We start from the raw sequence: 18,562 nt of genomic DNA on the forward strand, positions 1-18,562 counted from the left end.
GGCGAATTGTGCATACCTAAGTAGGAGGACTTTGAGACACCCTAGATTCATGCTTGCCAGAAAGACCTTTTCTCAGGGCACAAACAGAAGCAAACACAAGGTCATTTCAGCAGCCTTCAAGACAGGTTTTAGAATCCACTAAGCAAGCCAAAAGCTACAGGCCACAGACTCCAACCAGGATCCCCTTGTTGGACAGAAGACAGCTACCCTAGGCATTAAATCAAGGTCTAAGCTCTAGAAGACAGCAGATGACCCTAGGGGTAGGCAGTCTGCTTATTGTGCAGTGCTGTCCTGGAGCTAGCAATGATCTGTACTAAAACTAACAACTTGTAAGTTGTTAACTCCAGTTTGCAAAATAATTAGCCAAGGTATGCCATCTGTAGCCATGGTTTTTCTGTATACAGTACTATTTCCCCCAAAAGAGAAACAAACTCATGACTTCTTTGGTGTGACTGCTAACACTAAGCACTGCTTCACAGTTTTTGTTATATTGTTTATAGCTTCCTACATTCCTTCTTATTTGGCTCATTCTTTTAAATTGTTTTAAATAACTAACAGGAATACAAAGTTATTATCACCACCAAAAATAGAATGCAAATGTAATATACAGTGTTAGAAAGTTTTACAGAAAGCAACCCACAAGGAATAAAATGGGGGGGTGGGGAAGATAACTTTCTCACCATGACTCAATATTAAAATTACTGTTTTGTACTACCACTAAAAATCATCTCTGGCAGTGCCAGTGGTATATGCCTTATACTTTGGGGGAAACTAAACTAAATGAATAATGATACAGTACTGTGATGTAAGTCAAATTACAGCATAGACTATAAAATTCAAATTGCTAACCCTTGGGGCAGGAATCATGATGCATTAAGAAAGTCTGCCCTAGATTCTTGGATAGCAAGATTCTACTATGGAGTAATACCTTTTCTCACAGACCAGAGGCCATGTTCCTTGAACAGCTAAGAACCAGTGAGCAGTCAAAGTCCAAGCATTGAGCCATATGTATTTCACCATAGGAAATGGCTTCAGACTGTAATTCTAGGCCTGTACAAGATTGTAGATGAAATTTAAACACCATATACAGATCCAACTTCATATACTGAACCCCAATCATTCTTCAATCCATGTTTAGGGAAAACACCTAGTTTCTTTTCCCCATACATATTTTGCTCATTTGTCTGTTTGAAATCAACAGTAACTCACCAAGTTAGGACATGAATACTGTGTCATTTGCCTCAACACTAACTGGTTTCATACAAGAAGCAGGGATTTCCTCATAAAACACAACCCAGAAGGGTCAAGGCCCAGGCAAAGTCAACCCAGCACCAATGGTAGAGCCAGGACTCCAACCCTGATGACCTCAGCTAATTCTAGGGACAACCTCTCTATCACTACCTCAGAAAAAATCCTCACAGCTTAGATAACCCATAAGCACTGCCCTCCCCCTCCAAAATTCTCTACTCTTCTCTACACAGCACACAATTTCCTTGACTTTGTGCCCGAAATATCAAAACAAAGCCACAAAAGTCAGTGTTTGGAAGTTTTGGCAGTTCTTCTTGGCCCAGGAAATAAGCCTGTGAAAACCTCTCTCCTCCTCATTTGTAGACTTTTTTGGAGAAAAAGACAAAACTTGTCTTTGCTCCCTCACTTAGGCTAGGAAATATCAGGAAAGATGAAAGTTTTCTCCTAGAATCAAAGCAAACTTGACCTGAAGTCAACTTTAGCATCTTACCCTGAAGCCAGGAATATCCTGAAGACTTCTCCTTCCACATGGGGAGACACAGGGTGCCAGAGGCAGGGTGAACTCAGGCTCGTAACCACATGAAGCAGTCAGGGAAAGGGAGCACATGTCCATAGGTAGTGATGTCTAAGACCTTGCTACTGGTGTGGTCAGGGGCAGCAAGACACCTACTCTAGGCCAGTAACATCAGACTTCACTTTAACAGAACTCCCAGGTAATCAACTGCCTGGTCAAGTTTGACTAGCAAAAATTACCGTGCTCAAGTGTTCTGATACAACACCCTGCCTCCTCCTCCACAGCAAAGCACTGCTTTTTAGAAAATCAGGAACTGAGGAAGCCAATGAAAGTCCCATTAAGAAGCGATGTGATAGCCCTGGTGATGGCCTTGCTACAGCCCAAAGGCTGGATAAGGACCCAAAGACTCACCCTCTGATCAGAGAGCAGGAAGCCTCAGCAGGAGCACAAGAAGACCAGGGGCCAGACAGTCAGGCCTTCAGACGCCAGCCGCTGATCCTTTCAAAGCAGGGTTGTCACCCTGCCTCTCAGGCTGCAGCTTTGTGACTTTTATTTACTGAGTCAGCTGACTTGGAAATTCACATTGATGTGATTTCATCTGTCCACCCCCCTCCAAAAAAAAAAATGGGAAAGGAAGCACAGTGAGAATTTTCTGATCTGGAAATGTCTCAAGACCCCCTGTTCCCACTGATTATAGTAAATAGTTCCCTTTTCTGCTTTGTCATCTGTGCAGTTTCTCTACAACTTTGTCCATACTCCATGCTGCTTCCTACATACACACATACCTACACATACACATGCACGATACACACATACATGATACATTACCATAGGCACACATTCACATATATACATGCAGACACATATGTACCCATGTACTATAGAGAAACACAGCCATTAACATGCACACATAAACACACAGGCACACACCCATGTATGTATACATGCACACATCTATACACATGCACACACAAATACATGCACCCATTCGTGCATGCATACACACTCACACACAGAAAGCCAGGGCGAAGCTCTGCCAATAGAAAACAGTTTAATCCCTGCAGCATTTCTAAAAGAGCCTGACAAAAAGGGGAAGACATGCGGAGTCCTCTACAAAACACAACACTTGCAGAAGAGAAGTGAGAAATGAGGAATTGAGTGCACAGGGTAGGGATTCCAAGGAGAGAAGACACCCCTGTGTGCTGACACTGACTTCAGTAAAGCTGCTAGAAGGTGAAAACGGACACATGGGAAGAGGAATGTACCCCTTCTTCGCTATGAATGTCTGAAAAGGGAGGGCTGACATGAGAGCACTGAGACACTGCCTACTTCCCGAAAGGCATCCCCATAGGGATAGAGAGCTTCTCCTCTCTGTCAAGGGTTTTGCACCCCTGCTTATTTTCCTTTCTAATGCCAATTTCAAATCTGCTATTTTTATTTCTTCAGAGTTTGTGACCATTTTCCAAAGTCACTGCTGTGCTGCAGTCATTCTTTATAACTCAGGTCACTGCTGAGGCAAAAGAGGCGTGTCCATCACGTCTCCAGGAGACAGCTACTCTACAGGTCTCAGCAGTACTTCTGGCCAGGCCTCAATATCTCCCCCACCCAACTCCCCTGAAAGCAGAGCTGCTCAGTGACAGCTTTGGTGCCATGCCAATGGGCAGGGCAGCACTGTGTGCTGCTTCTCACACTCCCCTCCCAGGGCGCCAGTCCATAGGGTGGCCAGTGACGTGTAGCCTGTGTTACAGTCGGCATAAGAAGATAGGCTGGGTCAACCATTCTTCACTCAGGACATGTGATTAGCAAACAGATACCACAGCAAGGTCAGAAGCCAAAAAAGGAAAGACTGGGTCTTGAATCTTGAGAGGCCAGTGCAAGCCAGTTCCAAGAGAGCAGGTCACCACGGACAGACAGAGTATCCACAACAGAAGCAGATGTAGTGCAAGGCAGAGGCCACAAACCCCAAGAAGGTGTCAGATGCAGCTTGATGCCTGTGCTGTTGGAACATCAGTTCTACTAGTGTCCTGACCATCAAATCCACTTTTACCGAAACTGATCTTGGGATCTGTAACCCAATAAGCCACTATAAAACAAACTAAAAAAGTGAGGTGTCTGAATTTATTTATTTCCAGTATCTTCAAAGTAAGAAATAATTTTTGTGCAAAGCAAAATTAAGTGCTGTGTCAATAATACATGGCTTGGCCAAAAGATTATTCCCAGTTTATGGGATCGGATACATGACAGCAATTTAAAAGCCACTAAAAGGGAGGAGGGGTCATTTTTCTTTGCCAAGTATTCAGTCAAGTGCTGAATAGCACTGCCATGCTATTACAATGACCCACAGAAGAATGCTGTATGTGGGCCCTGGGGTTTCTATTGAGGACAATGGATTGAAATATATAGACCTAGGGCTCATGGAAAAGAAGCTAACAGATTTTTGTAGGAAAGCAAAAGCAAACCATAAACAGATTTTTGCTAAAACAGGTAGAACACGTAAGCCACTGAGAGCCAGAAGAACACCCTTTCCCTAGGACGGACTTACCCACCTTCACTGGCACCCAAGCATTGGCCATTGGCCCCGGTGTCATGTTCAGAAAATGAGCAAAACAAAAGGGACATGTAATGCGAGAGAAATCCAAGAATTATCCCTGTGTAAATAATTCCAACTACATTTGGGCCCATCCTGAGGGAATTACCAAGGACCTTACAAGAACTGAATTCTATCCCAGAGAGGATACTGGGAGCTGCCCCTTTGACTTCACCAGTCACATATACTACGAGAAGTAAAGACACAGGCCTACTTATGGTGAGCTCTAGGGGGTATAAAACACCAGATTTCAACCAGGATATCCAACTGAAAGTGACAGGTTTGTATATAAATATCCTACTGAATGTTCAATAAAAAGAAGTGGTATAATAGCAAAATCTGCAAATCAAAATAAACTCAAGAATAAACCACGCAAACCCAAGTGGTCAGAACCACCATCAGCCTTACTAGAAATAACAGAAGATGCCTGAACAAAAGGCAGGTCAGCTCAGAGCAAGTAGAACACAGTAAGTCACCGAGCCAGAGTCAGGAGAAACCAATCCCTCACCAGAGCAGACTTTCCCACCTTCACCGGCACCCAAGCATCGGCCACCGAACTGCAATGTCATATTCAGAAAAATGAGCAAGCTGAACTCTCTAATACAGGAGTCAGTCTGAACCTATGTTAAAACTTATGTCACAAAAAATAGGTAAATACTTAAAAGTTGATTGAACTGTTTACCATGTCATCAATTTCCACAAAAAGTATATATATATAATATACATATATATATATATATATATATATCTCACTTTCTCAGAACTACCAGGAAAAGCATCTCTAATGACATTTATACTGCTACTAAAAATGCTCCAGTATGAGAAGAGACAAATGGTCAATCCAAGCAGAAATCTCCTCTTACCATTTCGAGACACGTCAAGTTCCACCAGCTGCATGAAGTTGGCTATTTCTGGAGGGAGCCGCTGAATTTCATTATCACTAAGTCCAAGCTTTCGTAATTTGACTAGCTGGAAAAATTGCTGAAAGACAAAATAGTTTAAAAAGGTGTCAAATATATTTGCAGTGGCTAATAGAAAATTTGAAACAGTATGTCATTTAAAATTAAAGCAGATTGCACCAATGTAAAATTCCTGATTTTGGTAGTATACTGTAGTCACGTGATAGTTGTATCACTGACATAAACTGGGTACAAAGGACCTCTCAGGACTCTCTCTGCAACTTCCTATCAATGTACAATTATTTCAACAAAAAGTTTGCAAAAATTAATGAGCAACTGAGTGATGGTCACATCTAACCAGTAGATGGTCACATCTTCTACTTACAGAGCTGGATGTCAAACCTGCAAAGTTAAATAATAAGCATGAAAAAATAAAATATTTTAAAAAGAAATTTTTGTACATAAGAAAATATAATGAACAGTCCACAAATGTGTGCAGGTAAAAACAGTATTTTTGACCCAAATCCAAACAGTCTTCATTGGACACTTCCACCAACATGGCAGACTGAGAGCATGGCTATTTTTTCCTGTATCACTTAAACTGTATTAATTTATATAAAGGCAGACATAAACATAAAAATATGGAATAACCATAAAGACAATTAAAAAGGAGAAGGGGCAAGAAGAAACAGGATATGTGGCAAAATTCTTAAAGCTAGAAAACAGGTGGATGAATGGTAACTACTTTAAAAATCAAAACAAACCTGAAACTTAATCTTATAAGGTAAGCAGCCAACAAGAAAGTAGGTCCAAGTACCTCTCGAGGAAGGAGAACTGGTTGAAAATTCCCATTAAAAAAAAAAAGTTAGATTCTCATATTCTCATTCCAGACAATATGAATTGACAATATGAATTGAGAATATTCTCATGTTCTCATATTCATAGCCAGACAAGAAACTGGGAACTTCCTCTCTAGAAGAATTAACTCCAAGCCCAGCCAAGGGTAAGGGTAAGGTAACCCTACTAAAATCAGAGGACCAGTCAAAGCCTGATCAGTGAGGTTTGCCCTCTCCTCTGCCTACCACAGGCCCCCACACATGGGCACAGACCACAGACACCAATTATTGTACAGAGGAGCTCCAGGTGATGAATCCCACACACAGCAGAACGTCCAAGCCTGCTCAGTGCTCCCACTGCCCTGATCTCTAACATACAGAGCCAAGATTCTCTGGACACTTGAGGATAGCCCATAATAGATAGGTAAGACAGAGCATGGAGGGGAAGAGAGAGAGAGAGAGAGAGAACACAAACATGCTGCAGGGAGCAGAGGAAAACTTCATCAACTAAAAATGACATCCTGAGCAAAATCAGAGATGAAGCAGTATGCTTGAAGAATTACAAATAAGTTCTTTGCAATTAAAAAGTATTGTAGTATCAACCAGAGACTAAAATGAGCGCGGTTAAAGAAGTACAGTTAATAGAACCTCCTAGAACAATGAAATGTGGAAACACGCAGGAAAACAACAGACTCAGTCCACAGGGCACTACGTTCATGTAATACGTAGTTCCAGGAGAGAACACTCTTCTGGTTCAAAAGGGCATACTATCTGGACAATAAATGAATGAAAAGGAAAAAGCAAGGAATGCTATAAAATATCAGGATTCCCAAAATAAGAGCACACTAAAAGTTCTGGGAGGCAGGGAAAATGAGGGAAAAGGCCACAACAAAGAACTGGGTACCAGAATGGCCCTAGATTCAAACTTGACAGTGGAAAGGCAAGGAAACAATGCCTTCCAGATCCTAAGAAATCATCGTCCCCAAGCTAAAACTGCACATCCAGTCATGCCACCTGTCAAGTATGTGACAGAGTAAAGGCATTTACAGACATGCATGATCTCAAAAAATTTCTCTTCCCTGCATCTTTCTCAGGAACCCATCAAAATATGGATGCAAATTTAAAGGAAAGACATTAATCCATGAAACAGAATCAACAAAATCCAGAAAGATAAAAGAAATTTCCAGGACAAAAATCAAGAAGTGACTTCCAAAATGTCAACTGAGCAGCAGACTCACAGAGCAACCTGTCCACACTGGATTAAAATGCATAAGCTCCTCTGGGAGCTTTGAGAACAAAAAAACAAAGACACATCGGAAGGATTCTCCCATGTGTTATCAAGAAGAGAATTACAACTCTGTCAGAATGTTTAATGACAAATGAGACACAGGAAGAGAAAACAAAGCTAGCACAATGGGATATGATTATTAATTCTGGGAAATATATAAAGGATAATAAAATAAAATTATAATGTAAGATTTGGTTATAAATACTCATAAAATTATACCGTATCTATGCCAATATTGGAAAGATGATTTAAAAAAAAACCACTACGAGCTGAAGCTTCATCTTCCACAAAAGACAATCAATAGATAGCTATGATGTGGGAAAAACGTCCAGCTGACCAAGCAAGCCATTAGTCATAGGGAAGCAACAGAAATCACCACAGCTGGGTGCTCTCAACATCCAGCAATAGCCAGGAACGGGGGAGGAGAATGCAAGAGAAGAAGCTCTTCACTGCCACACTACACTGCTTAGTGGACAGGTCAGACTATTTGCACACATTACTTTGCTAAAAATAGAAGCTCAACTTAGAAAGGAAAAAGTCACTACTAAGATTATAGGATGCTCCAAAAGTCAACTTTGTAAATGTGAATATTTCATAGGTTTCTTGTCCTTTTCATTGGTAAAAGGAGTTGATATTTAAATAATCATACAAGATGATCATACAATCATCTTTTATAAAGCAATTGACCAATACATAAAAGATAACGTTTTCAAATCCACTTACATACTTCTGGGCATGGGTTCTCATAATATAACAAAATAAGAAAAACAAGCTACAAGACACAAATGTATCTTTGTATCATCATCTGTTAAAAAAAAAAAAGAACTATTAAGTAAATGTGGAAATGCCACAATGTACCCCCACCCAGCACAACAATTTTAAAAAAAGAAAAGAAAATGTGGTATTTATATACAGTGGAATTTTATTCAGTCACAAAGAAGAATGAAATTTTGTCATTTGCAGGTAAATGAATGGAACTGGAGAACATCATCTTACGTTAGCCAGGTTCAGAAAGCCAAAGGCTGCAGGTCTTCTCTCATATGTGGAAGACAGACCTAATACAAATACAGCAATATTATGAAAAACAGGTCACACTAAGGGGAGGTCACATATGAGAAGGGGAGGGTAAAAGAAAGAAACTAAGAAGGTGAATAGCTGATGTACTCTCTATACAAGAATGAGTACAGAATTTTTAAACCATCTGAAACCACTATGACAAAGGCACTAAGGTAGAATGAAGAAAAATAGAGGAAATAAACCAATTTGGGTTATGATACATATATACATGGAAATGTCACAAAGAAACTCCCTGTGTAGCTATCTTAAACAAGAAAAAATGTCATTTTTTTTCTTCTTTCTTCTACAAAATCAGTGAACAGGAGGGTGGAACAAGTCCAGGGGGTGGTACAAATGGGAGGGAGAGGTGGCAGGGGTAGGAGGGTGAATACCATGCAAAATTGTGTACGCATGTAGGTAAACACAAAAATGAGACCTGTTGAAATTACTCCAGGAATGGGGGGAGAGAGAATAAAGGAGAATGCTGGAGAGGGTGAATTCAAGTATGATCTATTTGATACATTTTTAAGAACTTTCATAAATGCCACAATGCACCCCCACCCAGCACAACAATAATAATAAATAATAAAAAACCTAGAAAACATGTTTCAAATGCCCAGTGTGGTGGCACACATGTAACTCCAGCTTCTCGGGAAGTGCAGCTAAGATTATAGTCTGAGGCCAGTCTGGGCAAAGTCAGCAAGAGACCCCATCTTAAAACAACTAAGAGCAGTTAGGCAGCGTACACGGCTCAAGTGGCAAAGCCCTCGCTTAGCCCGCAGGGGGCCCTGACTTCAAATTCCAGTACTAAACAAAACAAAACAAAAAAAAAACACTTTAAAAATAAGGAAAATGTTTTACCCTACTGTTAAATAATTCAACGTTATGCAAATAATAAAGACTATTATAAAGACCCCAGAGCTTGAAAAAGATCCACAACGCAGACATAATTTTAAAAGAAAACGATTTCAGATACACTATAAAAAAAAAAGCCATGGGAGCATCTTGATTGACAGGAAGGGAGCACCCAGAGAGGAGTGGGGACACTTACGTTAGTTGACAAGGATACTGCATGAACAACTTTTCAATTTTTTTAAATAAAAAAGATATTTTAAAATAAAATGAACTATGAATGTGCAGAAATAATTGCTACTAATTAGCTGTATGTGATAATGAAGAAAGTATTCAACAAAAGGAGTAACCCTTTGGATTTCTTCTCTCCCTCTCTCTCTCTCTCTCTCATTTTATGACAGCATCTGGTTATGTAGTCCAGGCTGGCCTGGAAGTCACTATGTAGCCCAGACTGACCTCAAACTCGTGATCCTCCCGTCTCAGCCTCCTGAGTGCTGGGATCACACCTATGCCCCATGGCACCTGGCCTTTGGACTTCATTAATCATAAGGCTGAGATTTAATTTATTAAGGGAAGGAACTGAAATTTCTTTAAGCTAGCAGTACGAAAGCACTAGCTAACACAAAGGCCATTCTAAAGAGTTGTGTATTTGAATAACTGAGTGTATGCCAATTGTTCTGAGTCTGACAGTTTCATAATACATCAATGTGTTTACTCAAGCATGAAAAGCACACTTTGTTTTCCAGGAACGGCATAAACAGCAAAAGTACAAAACCTATCACCAGTTTCCTACACCCAGGGACCACTCAAATAACACAAGAAGCCAAGCCAATAAGGCACTTAGACGTGCAGTGAGTAAACTAGCATTATGTCTGTGGAAACCCAGCCGGTAAATCCCCACCTGTATAAGGGGTCCTAAAAGCAAGCGAATCCAAGGTTTTGTTCTGCATGTTAAAAGCATCCTCCTCTAGAGCCCGTCACAAATACGGCGGTAGTCAACCCAGATGTAGAAACAACCCTATCTGATCCATTCCCAAAATGAAACCAGTAACTCCTTGATTCTTCCCTTATTTTCCCGAAGAAATGGAATGTGGGGTGCACATCTGTTAAATCATGTACTTTCTTGTAAGATCAGTGCAGTGTCTCTGAAGCTATCCCAAATCTTCAAAGTTTCAACCTCTGCGGCCAGTCAGGGGCAAGAACTCCATGAGCTATAAAACCCTTCCGCCTTGCTTTTGAGATCAGCCAGTGCCCATGAAGAACCATTCCTGTAGCTGTCCTGGCAGGGTGCCGAAGCACACAGCAGCCACGTGACAGAACACACAGGCACTATTCTTCCACCCTGCCATGTTTGATTTTAGCTCCCTGGCCTACTCAGAGCACAGTCTGTGCAACTTTATGCAAAGAAACCCAAACTGCCTTTGGTAACATGTTACACGACGCCAGTCTTCTTATGGCCACCATTGTTTTTAGTGGATACTCTTTAATTCGGCCAAACACGGTGTTTCTTTTTTCTCATTCTCCAATTCTTACAAGATCCTTTTTCCTTCTCTTTTGGTAGTGTTAGCACTTCCCTTCTGCTTTTTAGAAAGAGGCAAAGGAAAATCTCAATCCTAAAAGAGCTGTGTCTGTTTGTACTGCTGTATAGACAAGGATTAGTCAATTGATCCCAAGCTGCCCAAACATCTCCATCATGTGGAGAAAAATCACTGTTACAGGTTCACACAGAAGACAGCACTATAAAGAGTGTTATAAGTTCCCAATAAACTTGACTGAACTAGAATGACACCAAATTTATTCACAGGCTTACTTTCTGGATGCATTATAACGTACATCTTGACCTTGCTCAGCCCCCATCAACTTAGACATTTGTGGACAACCATTTGTAAAGACATGGTAAGCCAACTGTTCTAACTACAATATAAGGTAAACACTCAATACAGTATACAGCATGTTATCACCAGACTTTGCTTCTCTGAGACTTAACAAAACATGACTGCGACTTTATTACCAAGAAACCTACTCCTCACTATACACCTTTAAAAACCTCTCACTTCTATTTTCCCAGAATACACATAAGAATGTACTTGACAGGATTATTCAGAGTACCCCAAACTGTGAATAACCCCAGCACTCAGTAGTAATAGAGCTGATACGGGTATATTCGTTCAATGAACGTCTATTCATCAATGAAAATGAAAGCTTACTGTCAATCACAACAGGAATGTATCTAATATATACCATTAACCAAATGATCACCAACACAATCAATTTATATATTAAAAACTTACCTACGCTGTGCACAGGGACTAGCGAAATCGATGAAGAACAGCTAAAATGTAACGACTATAAAATCAGGTTAGGGAGAGGACTCCAATCAGGAACTCCACCCATGTTCTGTTCTTAACCTGAGTAAGGTACTGACTTTATAATTCGCTATAACCTGTACATTTGCACTTCACACGTTTCTATGCAGGCGCTTTGTTTCACAGAAAAATTTTAAACATTTTAAGCTACTTACTATTGGGAAGAACAATACCAATTAGCACTAAGGGCATTATTTAATTCATTAGTTAATGATAATGAAAAGCAATGGTATTGCTTTTGTAGAAGGAGGTAAAGGAATGAGATGACCATTATAACCAACAATAATGACACAGCAGTTAAGCTTTAGCACGGGGTCCTCTATAAGCGGAAGTGAGTTAAACACGTTACACAGACATATTCTTGTAAGCATCTCAGAACTTCCAACAATGCTGAGGAACACTGTTCCAGTTAGCTTGTGCTGCATAACAAGCTATCCCTAATTCCGAGGCTCAAATTACATGAGTTTTCAAAAATTTCTCAATGAATTACTTTCATTGAGAATATTGGAAGAGCTGGAAGATCCTGGCTGGCTTCATTCTCAGGCCTACACTTAGAGCCATCTGCCAACTGAGAGCCTCTAGCCTCCACGAGGCCTCTGTCCTCCTCTCCTAGGCTACCATGACTTCCTCACACGAGGCTCTCAGAGCAGAATTCAAAAGGGGCAAAGGGAGGCTGCAAGGACTCTCGGGGGCCTACGCCTCGAAATTTACATGGTGGTTTCTGTCACATTCTACTGGTCAAGGAAAGTCACCAAGTCACCCTGAGTTCAGGGGAGCAGAGAAACAGTCCTCACCTGAAGAAGTAAGAACAGCAGAAAAGGTACTTAACAGACGCATGGGGTGGAAAAAAATCCGCCAGCCTTAACAGTCTGCCAACAAAGTAATGTAGAAACCTCAGATATGCCACATAGAAACTGTGTAAAGCACACTACAAAATCTATGGCTGATCCCACAACAATGGTCTTCCTAAGAAAATGAAAAGAAAAAAAACAATGTATGGAATAAAACTTAGCTTGAGTAAATTTTGTTATGTGTATTTTTTGTTGTTATTTTGTTTTGTTTTTAGGGTACTGGGTTTGATCTCAGGGCCTGGCTCTACCACTTGAGCCATGTCCCACCACCACCACCCTTTTGGCTTCAGCTATTTTTTGGATGAGGTCTAATGCTTTTATAATCCTCCTGCCTATGGCAACCGCCACCCCCCAAGGTGAGATGGCAGATGCATGCCACCACATTCAGCCCAAGGAGAACACTTTATATATATATATATATATATATATATATATATATATATATATACACACACATATATATATACTTGACACAGTCATAGACAAGGGGGAAGGCCCAAAAAATATTCACAAACAGAGAAAGAGCCTGCTTGCTTAAAGAAGAGAATTCAAGTAACCATATCTCATAGCCAGAATTTGAGTTTGAAGAGATTTTAGCAAACACTCAAAAACAAGATCTATTCATTAAGAGTTAATCCTGCTTTTCCTCCCTGGTGTATTTTGGTAAAGAAGTGTAGAATAGGAATGTCCCTGAGTAAATCACTTGGCTTCTCCTCTTTTCTGTGTCTTTGTATAAAAAAAAAAAAAATTAAATGAGCAAAAGGTGCTTTTAACTCTAAAAATTACATGATATCATTTCAAAATACCTTCAATGTTCATAAGAAAAATAAAACCCTTACTGATACACAGTGCTATGCACAGAGTTTAAAATTACAGAAAGTAGATTAGCAGTTGCCTGGGAAATGGGAAATGACTGAAAATAGGTATGAGGTTTCTTTTAGGATAATGAAAATGTTCTAAAATTGATTGCAGTAATGGCTGCACAACTGTAACTATATTTAAAGCCACTGAATTGTGTGCTTTAAATGAACGAATTGTAGGGTATATGAATTACATCTCCATAAAGACATCAAGAAACACAGAATTGGTTGACATTAGTGAAAAAGGAAACTATGTAATAAAACACTAAACTAGGGACACACAGATATTTTTATGTAATTGAAGCTTTTTAAAAAAAAATCTTTAGTTAATAGATGAGAAAACTGAGGGCCAGTAGCATTTAATGACTTCTCTGACATTACAGGCATTGCTTAGTTGTGTTCTTTAAGAAAATTTACAAAATAGAACCATGTTAGAACACCACAGTCCACAAATTCTCAGGTAACTACTGGGAAAATAAGAAACATTTGTGACTCTACATTCTAATTATCTAAGTAAAACAAAGTCATCTGGGGAGAAAATTTCAAGCTAAGAAAGGAATTACTAAAATTATGCCAGTGTTGCTTCCATCCTGATTAATGGGTTGTGAGGGGAAATAAAGAACATGCTAATGAATCCTGCATGTGAGACACACAGGTGGTACTGCTGTCAATCCAGCCCGGGCAGAGAGAGCAGGCATGGAAGAACTCCCCACAGACAAGAAAACATTCAGCTTCTAGAGAATCATGGGCGTGGAGATGCAACAACCATCCAGATGAAAATCCCTGGGAAAGGGGAAGGCTGAAAGAGATAAGAAACGTACGAGACTGAAGCTGGTAAAGACTGTCATATGATATACAAGAGGGTGTATGAAGAAAAAAAACCTTGGTCTAGTTTATGCAGGCAAGGTGTTATTACTGAGTAGCCAGGCAGACCTGGTAGAACTCAAAACAATGACACTGCCTATTCAATGGGCAATCAGAATTTTTTGATAATGTTGAACAATCTCCAAAGACACAAAACAGATTCAAAATAATAACAGATACTGAAGAACTTGATGCAAGCCAAGAGAGCAGAGATAGTTAAATTCCTATCAGTCAAAACAGAATTTAAGTCAAAAACCATAAAAAAGAAACAAAGGACTCTAAATAATGATGAAAAGGTAAATATTTCAAGGAGATAAAACAATTGCAAATATATATACACCCAATATGGGAGCATGTGACTATATAAAACAAATATTAAAGGATCTGAAGGGAGAGATGGGGTACAAGACAATAGTAAAGGACTTCAATACCCCATTTTGCACAATGACATCATCCAAACAGAAAATTAATAAGTAAATGTTGGACTTAAACTTTAAACCAACTGGACTTAACACATACACACAGAGCATTCCATCCAACAGCAAACACAAGGCACATTCTTCTCCAGTGCACATGGAACATTCTCCAGGATAGATCACATATTAAGGCACAAACTAAGCCTCAGTAAATTTTAAAAGGCTGGAATTATATCCAGTATCTTTTCTAACCACAATGGTTTGAGATTAGAAGTTGGTAACAGGAGGAATTCTGGAAAGTTCACCAATACATAGAAATTAATGGATCAATGAAGACATTAAAAGAGAAACTAAAAAAATGTCTTGAGAGAAACAAAAGTGGAAACACAGTGTACCAAAAACTATGGAATGTATCAAAAGCAGTTCTAACAAGGAAGGAAGTTACAGCAGTGAGCATCTATATTAAAAAGAAGGGGGAACTAAGGCAGGCAGGCAGGCAGACCTCAAATAACCTAATGGTATACCTCAAAAAAGTAGAAAAAGAAGAATAAACTAAGCCTAAAGTTAGCAGAAGGAAGGAAATAAAGATCAGAGCAGAACTAAATGAAACACAGACTAAGAAAACAACAGAAAAGACAAATAGTAGAAACTAAGGGTTAATTGTTTTGAAAATAAAATTAACAATCCTTTAGCTAGAGTAAGAAAAAGAGAGAAGACTTAAAATCAGAAGTGAGACATTACAACTGATACTATTGAAATACAAAGGACCACAAGAGACTACTGTGAACAACTATGGAACAACAAATTAGCTAAACTAGAAGAAATGGGTAACTTCCTAGGTGCATACAATTAACAAAGAATAAGTCATAAAGAAACAGGAAGTCTCAATAGACCAAAAATGAGAATGAGAGTAAATCAATAACAAGAGTCTGCCAAAAAGAAAAACAATAAAACAAGCCCAGGACCCGACAGCTTCCTAACAGAATTCTACCAAAGTCAAAAACTGTTCCCTATGATCAGTTGGATTTATCCTTGGGAAACATGGATGATGGGTGAATATATACAAGTAAATCAAAATGATACCTCACATTAACAGAATAAAGGACACAAACCATATAATTATCTCATTAGACACAGAAACATCTGACAAAATTAAAAACCCTTTTCTGACAAAAACTTTCAACAAATTAGATATAAAAGGGCCCATGCATCAATCAGGAGCCACAGCTAACATTAAACTCAGTGTAGAAGAGGTAGAAGGTTTTCCTCTAAGACCTGAAACAGGATAAGCATGCCTACTCCAGTCACTTCTGCTTAATGGTACTAAATGTGTGCCAGAACAATTAGACAAAAGAAAGAAAAACAAAGACATCCAAGGGCTAGGGATGTAGCTCAGTGGTACAGCACTTGCCTAGAATGTAAAAGGCTTTAGGTTCAATCCACAGCATATAATTGACAAATGATGGAAAGACAGATTGATTATAGATAGACAGACAGACAGATGATTGATAGATACATACTTACATACACACGCACATAAACATAGTGACCACATAAGAAAGAAGTGAGATTAACAATTTGCTGATGACAGCATCTTTGTTGTTGTTTTCTTTTTTTTTTTTTCAAATGGTCTGTCTATATAGCCCAGGCTGGCCTTGAACTTGCAATCCTCCTGTCATAACCTCCTAAGTATTGGGAATACAGACATGTGTCACCAGGCCCAAACCAATGACAACATGATCTTATATTCAGAAAACCATACAGACTCCAACCCCTTCCCAAAAAATCCCAAAATGCTAAAACTCATAAACAGATGTAGTATGGTTTTGGGATAACAAGTCAATACACAAAAATCATTAGGCTTTCTATACAATAATGACCTATCGAGAAGAGAAATCAAAAGAAAATCCCATTTACGATAGCTGAAAATACATACATAGGAATAAATGTAACCAAGGAGGTAAATGACTATACACAGAAAACTAAAACACATTAATGAAAGAAACGGAAGATGAGGGAAAGAAATCCATGCTCACGGATTAGAGCAATTAACACTGTTACAGTGTCCGTGTCTACAGATTAGTTGTAGTCCTTACCACAGTTCTGTCACTTTCATAGAATGTTTTTAAAATAACCATAAGATCATATAGAACCACAGAAAATTGCAAGTAGCCAACACAATCACGAGCGAAAAGATCAACACTGCAGACATCACACTCCATGATTTCAACTATACTACTAAGCTATGATCAAAAAAGCGTAAGTATTGACAAAATAAGAACAACAAAGGAGGAGGAGAGGGAAGGGAGGGAGGAGAGAGGAAGGAGGGAGGGAGGAGGGAAGGAGGGACACAACCAATGCCATGCAATGGAACGACCAGAAATGAACCCATAAATGTATAGTCAATAGTCTTTCAACAAAAATGCCTGGAAAATATAACAGGGGAAGGAGAAGTTCTTAATTAAACTGTGTGAGAGCTTTTTAACCCCAAAGCACAAGCAACAAAAGTAGAAATAGACAAGGATTGCATCAAACTAAAAAGATTCTGCACAGCAAAAGAAAACAGTAGTGTCAGAGACAACCTACAGACTGGGAGAAAATATCTGCAAGCCATGTGTCCACTACAACATACAAGGAGTTCAAATAACTCAACAGTAAGAAATCAAAAAACCCAATTAGAACATGGGCAAGGGACCTGAGGAGACATTCCTCAAAAGAAGACAGACAAATGGCCAAGCAATACATGAAAAAAAAAATACTCAAGAATACTAACCATCAGGGAAATGCAAGTTAAAACCATAATCAGATATCATTTCCAGCCTGTCAGAATGGCTGTTATCAAAAGGATGAAGGGTAAGTATTTGGGGGGAAGGGGTGGGACATGGTTTTCTAAAAGGGAACCCTAGCACACCGCTGGAATGAAAATTAGTCCGGTAGTTATGAAAAGCAGCATGGGGCTCCTAAAAAACTCTGCAAGTACAGCTACTGTATGACCTGGTATCAATGCAAGCAATTTGCTCAGACTGGCCTCTGACCGCCATCCTCCTAATCTCAGCCTCCCAAGTAGCTAGGATAAGAGGGGTGAGCCATTGTGCCCCATTTATTCATCTTTAAAACTCTACAAATCACTTCTCCTGGATGGCAATAAAGATGAAGAGGTTAGGGGAAAGCTTGTTGTTAGGTAAATGTCATAGTCATAGCTGAGAGGAACCACAGGTTGCCTCGTCCCTGAAGAGTCCCTAGGACTGCCACCTCTAAAAACCAGGGAAAGCAAATGGTTTTGCTGCAAACTTACCTGCAGCAAAACATACCTGCAAACTTAGGAGGCAGAGATCAGGAGGATTGCAGTTTGAGATCAGCCTGGGCATATAGTTCACAAGACCCTATCTCACTACAACAACCACAGGAGACAGGTCCTATTCACTGTACCACGTGACAGAGGACACTATAAAATGGAAAGCATGTAGGTAACAGAGAGCTGAAGCTGATACTGCACTTGATTATGGAGCTTGTGTGCAATTCAATTCTGGGCATTTATCCAAAAGATATAAAATCAAGTTTGTCTGTGCTCCCGTGTTCACTGTCACACTATTCACAAGGGCTGCATTTATGGAACCACCTTAAGTGTCCACCAACAGATGAAAAAAGAAAAGATGGTACATGTACACAATCGAATACATGTTAGCTTTATAAAGAAGGAAATCCTCGTTTTAACAGTATGGATGGCACTGGAGAACGTTATGCTAAGTGAGCTAAGCCAGGCATTGAAAGGCAAATACCACATGTTGTCATATCTATGTGGACCCGAAAACAACTGAACGGTGCAGAAACAGAGAGCAGAACAGTAGTCCAGAGGCCGGGTAGAGGGAAAGAAGAGATGACAGTCAAATCGGTACAAAATCTCAGACAGGAGTGTGCGACTGTG

The 18,562-nt window shown here is 39.6% G+C and overlaps 1 protein-coding gene across 2 annotated transcripts in view; it reads right to left on the reverse strand.

The window, feature by feature from the left end:
* Window positions 1-18,562, reverse strand: part of Lrrc1 (leucine rich repeat containing 1) — a 129,680-nt gene that overhangs the window by 75,723 nt on the left and 35,395 nt on the right. For both annotated transcript variants that reach the window (XM_020155398.2, XM_074081917.1), the window contains exon 2: window positions 5,213-5,330. In XM_020155398.2, coding sequence (XP_020010987.1) covers window positions 5,213-5,330 — 118 coding nt within the window. The remainder of the gene's footprint in view (window positions 1-5,212; window positions 5,331-18,562) is intronic.

The sequence above is a fragment of the Castor canadensis genome, chromosome 8, assembly GCF_047511655.1.
Source record: "Castor canadensis chromosome 8, mCasCan1.hap1v2, whole genome shotgun sequence".
NCBI classification, from domain to species: domain Eukaryota; kingdom Metazoa; phylum Chordata; class Mammalia; order Rodentia; family Castoridae; genus Castor; species Castor canadensis.